The 10,773-nt window shown below is 32.5% G+C and overlaps 1 protein-coding gene across 1 annotated transcript; it reads left to right on the top strand.

The window, feature by feature from the left end:
- Positions 1-3,757: 3,757 nt before the first annotated feature.
- LOC125218425 (uncharacterized) lies at positions 3,758-9,719 on the top strand. Its single transcript, XM_089064522.1, has 6 exons — positions 3,758-4,382; positions 5,060-5,203; positions 5,302-5,445; positions 5,916-6,131; positions 6,210-6,353; positions 8,383-9,719. The coding sequence occupies exons 1-6, from the start codon at positions 3,758-3,760 to the stop codon at positions 9,717-9,719; spliced, it is 2,610 nt and encodes an 869-aa protein (XP_088920648.1).
- The last annotated feature ends 1,054 nt before the right edge of the window (positions 9,720-10,773 follow it).

The following is a 10,773-nucleotide window of genomic DNA, read 5'->3' as shown; positions in this document are numbered from 1 at the left end:
GGAAGAAACCCGGCCACATCTCCATGTCGAAGAATCCTTACGCACTGCTCGTCGCCGTTGCAGGTAAGCCTATGGACTCGTCGTGGTCTTGCTCGTCGACCAAAGAGGGGACTCACGCACAGCTCGTCTCGTCGTCGGCGTGCTGCTTCAGAGAGAGAGATTTCGGATATGCAATTTTTAGGGTTTGAGAATTTGAGGGTGAATTGAGGTTAGGTTAGGTTAATTTTGCTTGTAAAATTCGAGTGTAAATTATTTGTATTTACTGAATTTACATTTTTTAAAGTATTAAATTTTATTTTGTAATTTTATTGTGTAATTTTTGTTGCATAGTCAATAATTATTGACCAAGTCAGCCGCCACGTCAATTAAAAGATACACGTCAGCTCACTCTTTGACCGGAAAAACCATCATGGGAAATCGGCGACTAAATGCAAAGTTCGTGACTTTACACGCCAATTTTATAGGTTGTGGGAAAAACCGGAATTTGAAGAAAGTTCGTGACTTTTAAGGCAGTTAGCCCTAAATTTAAAGACCGCATTGCATTACTCTCTATTTTTTTAATGAATGATTGGAGGGGGGAGTAAATGGCTTATCTAGAAATTATGAACTGGCTTATCTAGAAATTATGAACTGGGGTTCAAATTTTACAATGAATAAGTACCTAACACTCGAAAAATAAATTATAACTAAGATAAAAATAAGACTCATTAAAAATATAACTAAAATAAAAAAGTAAAATGCAAACTACTCCATCAGTTCCAATAAATATGAAACGTTTGCTTTTCGGCACATGATTTTATGTAGTGTTGTTTTGTGAGTTAAAGAAGAGAGAGTAAAGTAAGAGAGAGAGAAAAGTAGAGATAAAGTTATTTCTATTTTAAGAAACGTTTCATTTTTAGTGGGACAACAAAAAAGGAAAACGTTTCATTTCTAGTGGGACAGAGGGAGTACCTAATATCTAAAATATCTAAAAAGAAATTCACTCATTCATACCAGCCCATTAAAAATAGAATGCATAAAAAATACTCAAATTACTTAATACCTAAAAACGAAAATAGATTGAAAATATAAAATATAATAATATCTATAAAAGAAATTTTCATAAAAAAGACAAATATTACAAATAGGATTTGGTCAATTTTAATTTCAAAATGTATGCTGGATGTTTAAAAATACTTTGCACTTAACCCAATCAAGAGTCGTTATCAATGTTGATCCAAAATTATTAATTTCAGCCCAACATTGAAAAAAATAATGCTTCGATTTTATATTGCCCAATCCACTATATAAATGACTAAAACTTAGGCCTAATACTCTAGTTAAACAGCATATCGGATTCAATCAATTATGCCCTCAAAAAAGAGATTTAAAATGGCCGAATAAATCCCTTCTCCCTCTAGTCTCTCTACTGCAATCATATCGTGGGGTAGGTGACAGCTTCAAAGGCTAATATATATGGAATTTTCCGAATCTATAGGCTTTAAAGGTCAATGAATCCCTCAACCCGACATACATCCACTATGTACTGAATTTATATTTGCAGTTGATAACATACTGGTCCACGAAACAACCTTTCCATTATTATATTAATCCATGCACATTCATGTGAAGAGAATATCATATATAGTAGTAATCACATGTGCTGAAATTTACTATGCCTATTCATGGATTTAATAGGAAGGAGACTACACATCATGTATTGCTATTATTAGGATTATCACTCTTCATATCGTGTATATTTAGAGTTGTTCTCATACTGTAACTTGCATTTCGACAATATATGGTGAAATCTTTGGCTTAGTATCACCTTCAAACATAGATACATATCATTTGAATTTTTTCCTTTATCTTTGTATCAAACTCCTTTTCAAATTTTTTCCTTTATCTTTGTATCAAACTCCTTTTCAGTATTGTGCAATCCGTCAACTCAAAATTTGTCCCCAATATATAGTACACGTTCAAGAAAGCACAACCAAATATCAACTTTAACAAAAAAAAAGTCTCGAAATTGCAATGCAGCATAATTCTACACACGGGTTCCTTCGAAGAAATAACATAAAGACATCATGGAAAGAATGCAAAAACTATGTTTATTCGCTCAGCCCCTTATTTTCTTATATTTGCAACATATTTTCAACCAATGATAGCAAATTTCCTTGCTAAATTTCACAAATCAATTTCCAAAAGGTTATTGTTACAAAATAATGTTGAATTTGCGACAAAGTTGTTTACTTTGGTAACAAAAAGTTACAAATGAAAATTAATATATAGCAAGAAGTTTAATAAAGATGCCAAGATTCTACGTCAATGGTCATATACGATTTTAAAAAGACCATGAATGTCGCATAGTCATTAAAAAGGAATATGTTTAAATTTAATGATGGTGCAAATACCATTAGATTAAATAAATGCCACATTAGTCATTAAAGAGGGATCAGATGCGGACTTGACTACTCATGGAAAGTTGGAAACTTCTCCTCAAGATTAGGAAAATCTAGGTTTAACATATTTTACATAAAAGGTGATATACTTTTTAGTAGCCAATTAACATTACTATAAACAGATTAATTAAATGTATGATTACTATGGTTATTTTCTTAATTAATAACTTATTTAAGGAAAAATTACTTTATTAATAGAAAGAAATTATGCATTTATAATTCTATTATCATCTCTATTAGTTAATTAAATTAAAAAAAAAAGTAGAAGTATAAATTAAGAATTATGTCTAACCGTTTTTTAATACCCAAACACAAAATAAGTAATTACCAGAAATTTTCCTAAGATTCATAATTCATGAATTAAATTGATTTATGTCATGCATGCATAACAAAATTTAATGATGGAATGATGAATTATTAATTTAGGGGTGCACATTGAAGCCGCACCAGGGTCCGAGGTGCAGGTGGTACAGACAACGAATGCGGACTTGCAGCTGGCCCTTCATGTGAATTGCAACATTGCCTCGCCGCCTGAAGAATCAGCCGAGAGGTGGCAGACGTGAGGTATGCCATGCTTTGTGGATTGATGACTTCTTTTTGGAGTATAAAATTAATGATGGAATTGACAGTTATATTTCCAGAAATAACCATTGACAGTTGGGTCGCACCTGCTAATCAGTGAGCTCTTTATTTAATTTCGCTAAATTAATCCATTCTGGTAATTATTAATTACTACTCCACTAGTATATTCTATATAAGGTATTCAAGTTGTAGGATAGTGTTACTTTATGTATTTTCAAAAGAAATATAGGTGATGAAATTAATGTGATTGATGAGATACGGATTGCACATGATTTCGGTAAAATATGATTTCTGTTATGTTGACAACCAACAGAAAAGGAAATTGTAGACATTCGGCTTCCTCGTGCAAATATTTGTCTGCATTTATCTTTATAAAACTTTAATTTTAATTTTAATTTGCTAGTCATCACTTAACATGTACTAGTAGCATTAGTTTTCATTTACAAAATTTTAATTACATTTGTGAATATATAGTCATAAATTTCAAATTTTAAATTTAGTTAGGTTTATCAAAAATGAAATGATGGAATCGACGATTGACGTAACACGTGAAAAATGAAATGTTGTACATACTTCTCCTAACAATAAAAGATTGCAACAGTTTTTATAGAGGATTCTTGATGACTTCTTTTTGGAGTATAACCTTCTCCTTTTCGTGTTTGATACTTCAAAATAGGCTATTTAAAGTATTTCCACTTCCTATATGCCCATGCAGAAAATCAAGTCATATTGAAATGTTTTCCCAGATATTGTTACTTGCTCCTCTTTTGGCAGTTCATTGTATAATGAACTGCAGCTTAGCCGTTGTAGCCAATTCCAATATTGATCGTTCTTCACTTCTTGTCCTAAAATCTCATATCACATCCGATCCTCTCAATTTCTTGAAAAAAAATTGGACTACTGAAACACCTGTTTGTAACTGGATCGGAATTACTTGTGATTCACTCAATAACCGTGTCACTAAGTTGAATATTTCTTATATGCAACTCGTAGGCACCATTCCACCCGAAATCGGAAATCTTTCATCTCTTGTTTCTCTAGAGATGAATGATAACTTCTTCTATGGTCCCATTCCTCCATCCATCTTCAACATCTCATACATACAAGCAATAAATTTAAGAGGTAATCCTTTTTCAAGTAAGCTGCCAAACAACATTTGCATGCACAGTCTTCGCAACCTCAAATCGCTTCGTATATCTTTCACTAAGTTGTATGGAGAAATACCATCGAGCTTGGGCTTATGTTCAAGCCTTGAAGTACTTTCCTTGTACAACAACAGCTTGGTTGGAGAGGTGCCAAAAGAAATTGGGAATTTGACGTTGCTCACTCAGTTATACCTTGGGTTCAATAGTTTAACTGGTATACTTAATTAAAATTTTATTTTGTTTCCTGCATGTTTTTTGGTTGGATCTATATCAAATTGTCTTGATTACAGTCTCGCAAATTTTTAAAACGAAATATTAAAACCACAAGGTTTCAGTTTTTCTGAATTGTTACATCTGTATATGAAAGAAGACCATAAACAAGGTCTTCTGGTAGACGTTATTTTATTGAAACAAGTACTTTATTTTCCTTTCTTTTATTATATTAATCACACAATCCGTTTTGAGCATCACCAAAGACGTCGTTTTGTGACTGAGCCAAATAAAATATTACTTCCTCTGTCCCATTTAAAATGTAATATTTTTCTTTTTTGGCTGTCCATTAAAAATGAAACGTTTCTTAAAATGAAAATAACTCTATCTCTATTTTTTCATCTCTCTTACTTTACTCTCTCTTCATTAACTCACAAATCAACACTACATAAAATCTTGTGTCTATTTCCAAATGTTTCATTTTAAGTGGGACGTAGGGAGTATAATTTAATATTTCATTTTCAAATACAGGAGCAACTAGAATTTGACCAAAGTACGTGTACTCATAATTATGTACGTACTACGTATTTATTAATATTTTGAGATAGTGTGTTGCTCTCTGTCGACCAAAAGCACAACATTTATTTTATTAAGAGTAGAACAATTTTTCTTTTTCCACAGGTAATATTCCTAAAGAGATTAGTCAACTTCACATGGTGAATTCTTTGTGGATGGAATCCAACAAATTTAGTGGATCATTACCTCCAGAATTTCAGAATTTGACAGCCATTCGAGAACTAACCCTCTACAATAATTACTTAACTGGTATTTATACCTCTTAAAATTTTTCCTTTTATCATTTTACATCATCTGGTCTATACGCTAATATTAATACATTGAACATATTAATATTTTTTTCACAGGTAATATTCCCAAAGAGATTGGCCATCTTAATAGTTTACAATCATTAAACATGGCATCCTCCGGACTTAATGGATTGATTCCAAAAGAAATTGGGAACATGACAGCCCTCCGTCATATATACCTCGATAGCAATGCATTAAATGGTACTCCCTCTATTCCACAATAATTTTGTCATTTTGTCATTTTGGTACGTTCCATAGTAATAGAGTCATTTCTTTTCTAATAAAAATCAACACATTTTTTCACACCTACTTTACTATTTCCTACTTTTTTCTCTCTTCATCTCTCTACCTTTTTCATTTTCCACTTTATTCTCCCTTTACTTAACTTATCTAACACAATTTCTTTTAATCTCCGTGCCGAAAAGAAACGTCTTCATTACTATGGAACAGATGGACTATGAATTTGTCCTTTTGTTGATCATTATTAATTTCCTTGTTTTATCTACATTTAATTTAATGGACTAGTACTTCTTCCTTGACAATTTGATACCAACAATAAGTTTTACACAGTAAGTAGAAATTTGACTATCTTTTTATATACCTCACTTGTACTAACATTTTTCTAATAAGCTTTATAAGTGATCACTTTTGATGATTCTACATTTTTATAGGTGTTATTCCTGGTGAGATTGGCCAGCTTCATAATTTAGAGTATGTGTCCATTGATTCTAACAAGTTGACTGGCCCTTTACCCCTTACCTTTTTTAACATGTCTCATGTGAAGTCTATTTCCTTGAGACATAACACACTTAATGGGACATTGCCAAGAGAAATTGGGAACATGAAATCACTCCAAGAATTGTACCTCATTAACAATACTTTAACCGGTAAGTAAGACTGTATACATATATACATATTTATATAACTGTTTGAGGACTAAAATGACTATGTTCATTCATCAATAGGTGTGATTCCAGAAGAGATTGGTGGCCTTGAGAATTTAGTTGCACTATACATGAGTTCCAACAATTTCATCGGCCATTTGCCTCCTGTCATGTTCAACATGAAATCACTTACATCATTATCACTTCACAAGAATGCTTTGACTGGTATGAGTATCCAATCATAAACTTGACTAGCATCTGACACATGTAAGTAGGTGTCATTAGATCATGTTTATCGATTAGATGTGGCCATCATATGCTATTTAAAGAAAAATTGAAACCCAAGGTCTCTCTCTCTCTTCAATGTCCCTTTGAGGGCAACTGCAGAGTGCATGGTCTCCCTCTATATGTTTACATAGCCAATGAGATTTTGTCATATGACTCAATCTCATTGGTTAATAAATATTCTATTTTAAATTAAAATATCTTTTATATATTATATTCAAAAATTATAAAAATTATATTAAATTTTATAATTTTTCATCCTTTATAAATAGAGACCACATTTTATATAATTTGATATAAAATAAAATATCATCTTTTTTCCTTCCATATATTTCTTTGATACAATTTCATGAAGTGTTTTTTAGTTTCCTTTGCTATATTTTTACACCAGTTATGTATTTTTAATTTTGTAGTTTAATTATTGTACTTATTCTTTTCATTTTTTTATTTTTATAATTTTTAATTTTTATTTATTATTTTTTTTATAAATTTTATTGTGCAATAATAAATATTTTATTTATTTATATTATTATTACAAAATAATATAAAAATAAATATACATTGGTGTGGTTGGGTGGTCATTGATAAACCATGAAAAGAGGTGTGGTTGGGCTTGATGAATATTAATGAGGTGGAAGATGATACGGAGGAGATAGAAATTAATTAAATATTAAAAACTGGATGGTTTGATTGGATTGAATGGTTATTTGATAAACATAGTCTTAAACGGTTAAATGGTACTCCCTTCGTCCCGGAGTATTAGACTCACTTCTTTTGGGCACATGATTTAAGGAATTGATATTTAAATAGTTAAAGTGGAGAGAGTAAAGTATGAGAGAGGGAAAAAGTAGGGGAGAGAAGAGAGAAAAAAGTAGGTGGAGAATAAAATAAAATAAATGCTTTTTGCTAAAAAAGGAAATGAGTCTAATATGTTGGGACATCCCAAAAAAGAAAGTTGGTCTAATACCTTGGGACGGAGGGAGTACCAGTTTTAGCTATGGATTTTTGCCAAAAATCCTTAGACTATGATTATCGGTTGGAAATGGCCGACCTCCATGTCATTAGCTAATTAAAAAAAATTAAAAATTAAAGTGAATGGCCTCTCTCTCTCTTCGACTGTGGTCTCCTCCAAGGCCACCATCAACCGGCTGGTCTCCCGTGGTTTCATCCCATTTTTATTTTATTATCCAATGAGATTGTGCCAAATGGCACTATCTCATTGGTCGATATATATATATATTTTAAAATTTATATATCTGTATTATATAATATTAAAAAATTATAAAAATTATACCAAAATTTATAATTTTTCTTCCTTTATAACTAGAGACCACATTTGATATAGTTTTGCATACAAAAAAATCTCATTTTTTCTACTCCTATAATCCTTCTTTTCTGACGAAGTACAATTTACTACTAGTAATATTTTTAAGTTTCTTTTGTTGTCAATCATGGAGGATGATGAGAATAATATTTTGTATGATTCCAAAATTTCAATTCTTCTCTAGATTATTTCCCTAGATTTTATTGTATTTATTTTATAAATATTTTATTTAATAATATTACATAAATTATAACATTATAAATTAAATACATAATGGTAAGGTTGGGTGGTCATTGATAAACCACAAAATATGGTGTGGTTGGGTTGGATGACAATTGATGATGTGGAAGATGATGTGGAGGAGATAGAAATTAATTAAATATTAGAAAAGTGGATGGTTGGGTTTGGTTGAGTTGCTGTTGATTATCAGTCTTAGTAAATTAAACAACTAAATTGTTTCGATGTCACTTGGAAGGTGTATATATTTCTTGTCCAACCCCAATCAGTTTAAGGTCTTTTGGGAATGACCCAAAATCAAATTCGTATGGGTTTGGCCTAAAGCAGACAATATCAAACTACTGTTGCAGTCAATAAATCCTAACATAAATTTATATCTAATTAATACCAACTTGATATATATTTCAGGTAACATTCCTAAAGAGTTGTTCACTGCAAATATCAAGAGTATTGATCTCTCCAATAACCATTTTCAAGGCTTTGTACCACCAGCTATTGCAACATCCCTCAACTTAACTTATCTTGACTTGGCAAATAACAATCTCTCAGGCTCTATACCTTCCACCATTGGAAATCACTACCCCTTAAAAACCCTAATTCTCCATTCCAACAACTTCATTGGAGTGATTCCATCATCCATTTGCAAATTGAGATTCCTCCAATTCCTCCATCTATCAAACAACAGTCTGCATGGATCAATTCCAAAGTGTTTGGCAAAGCTGAGTAAAACCTTGCAAGTTCTGCACTTGAAGGAGAATAACTTTGTTGGCCTCATTCCACCTTCATTTCCAAAGGGTTGCGCTCTCGAGTCCTTGAACCTCAATAGCAATAACCTACAGGGAACACTGCCACGAACCCTAGTAAACTGTGGGAAGCTGCAAGTTCTTGATGTTGGAAGCAATGCGTTACAAGATGTGTTTCCTTTTTGGATGGAGGATCACGTTGATCTCCGAGTTCTCGTTTTGAGAGATAACAGATTCAATGGTAGTATGCTTCTACCCATTGCTTATGGTGAGATAAGTGGTGATGCTCCATTTGCCAAGTTGCAAGTGTTTGATATATCTCAAAATGAATTCAGTGGGTCCCTCCCAACTAGATATTTAACCACCTTCCCAGCCATGATCAATGCCAATGAAGATGTTTCAGAAAAAAGTAACTGGTTTAGCAAGTATGAGGAGTCATTGGTATTTGTTTTAAAAGGCACAAATCAACCACTGATCAGAATCTTGAAAGCCTTCACCACTATTGACATGTCTAGAAACAAATTCTCTGGGAAGATTCCAAATTCCATAGGGAATCTTAATTCACTCAAGTACTTGAATCTGTCTCACAACAGTCTCACTGGGAAGATACCATCATCCCTTGGAAGTGTGAAAGCACTGGAATCATTAGACCTGTCTTCAAACCGGTTGAATGGTGAGATTCCTTGGAAGTTGACGATGTTGAATTTTCTTTCTACGTTAAATCTTTCAGTGAATGATCTTGTTGGAGAGATTCCTCAGTCTGGCGGACAGTTTCCGACATTTGATAACAACTCCTTCAGTTGGAACTCGGGATTATGTGGATTTCCTCTGACTAAGAAATGCAAGCAAGATCCATTGACTCCTAAAGAAAGTGAGGGTTCTAATTTTGTGGATGGATTTAGCTGGCGTCCGGTGGTTTTAGGATATGGATGTGGTTTCGTCATAGGAGTTTCTATAGGGTTTGTTCGTAATGGTATATGGAAATTTTTCCGTATTCAATAGTTCACCAACGGGCTACACCAATTTACATCTATGTATCACCTTTGCGTGTAATATAGGTATAACTCAATAATTTGAACTTGTTTGATTTCGTAATCTTGTAGGGTGTGTTTGAATAGGTAGATAGGAACATTTACAATTACATGTATAACTCAATAATTTGAACTTATTTGATTATGTAATCTTGTAAGATTTGTTTGAATTGGTAAATCGAGACATTTACAGTGCATTTAATGGCTCAATCTGATGTTTGATTTGTTGGTTAAATTTTCTGTGTAACCCGTTCAATAGGCAAGGGTTCGTTGATTGAAGGCTGAAAATGACCGTTTTATTATCATGAAAAATTAAGTGATAATAATCTATATAACACTATTGCAATCTTAAATTACCTGGAATTACTAATAAAGCCCTCAATCTTGGAAATCTAGAAAATGTTAAGGATAGTTTTGAAATTTCCTATTGTAGTATGGCTTTAAATAACAAATCAAACATATGTTATTAAGGGCTATATATAACATATCATCAATTCAAACACAGTAAATAAAAATGAAAACCAAGAAAAGTGTTATTACAAAATGGTTGTGTTCTTATCTAAATGAAAGATAAACTCCAATTCAAACACTACCCCCTAAGTATATAATGTTAGGGTTTGGTGCCCCTTGCACAGCGGAAGACTTGTACAAAACAAATAAATCAGATACGGATCTATTTGACCGATTATGCGATTAATCAATTCACATGTTAACATGCTAGAACGCAAATAATTCATGCTCACAGAAAATAAATCCTAAACATGAATACTACGGTTTAGGGTTACCGATTTTGATTCTCCAAAGAATCGTCGATTGCTCGCGCCTTCTCCACGTGATGATCTTCAATACTAGACCACGGATCTTCTGACTGGTTCCCGAACTGTATCTCGATATCAGGGTGGGCTGATCTTATCAAAATACTAGGAGTCGAATAAAGAAGACAGAAAATTCCTCACGGAGAAGAGCTGAAGAATTTTCGAACTCCTCTACTAATTAGAGAGGGGGGCGAAAATTTCCTCTACAAA

The sequence above is a fragment of the Salvia hispanica genome, chromosome 2, assembly GCF_029641045.1.
Source record: "Salvia hispanica isolate PSC_SH4W2 chromosome 2, Shi_PSC_v1, whole genome shotgun sequence".
NCBI lineage: Eukaryota > Viridiplantae > Streptophyta > Magnoliopsida > Lamiales > Lamiaceae > Salvia > Salvia hispanica.
This window is presented reverse-complemented; position numbering and strand designations above follow the sequence as displayed.

Bases quoted from the DNA above. Each gene is read 5' to 3' on its own strand.
- LOC125218425 (XM_089064522.1), top strand. From the start codon at position 3,758: ATGTTTTCCCAGATATTGTTACTTGCTCCTCTTTTGGCAGTTCATTGT. The intron at 5,446-5,915 runs GTACTCCCTCTA...ACATTTTTATAG, and splicing joins CGATAGCAATGCATTAAATG to GTGTTATTCCTGGTGAGATT. The intron at 6,132-6,209 runs GTAAGTAAGACT...ATTCATCAATAG, and splicing joins CATTAACAATACTTTAACCG to GTGTGATTCCAGAAGAGATT.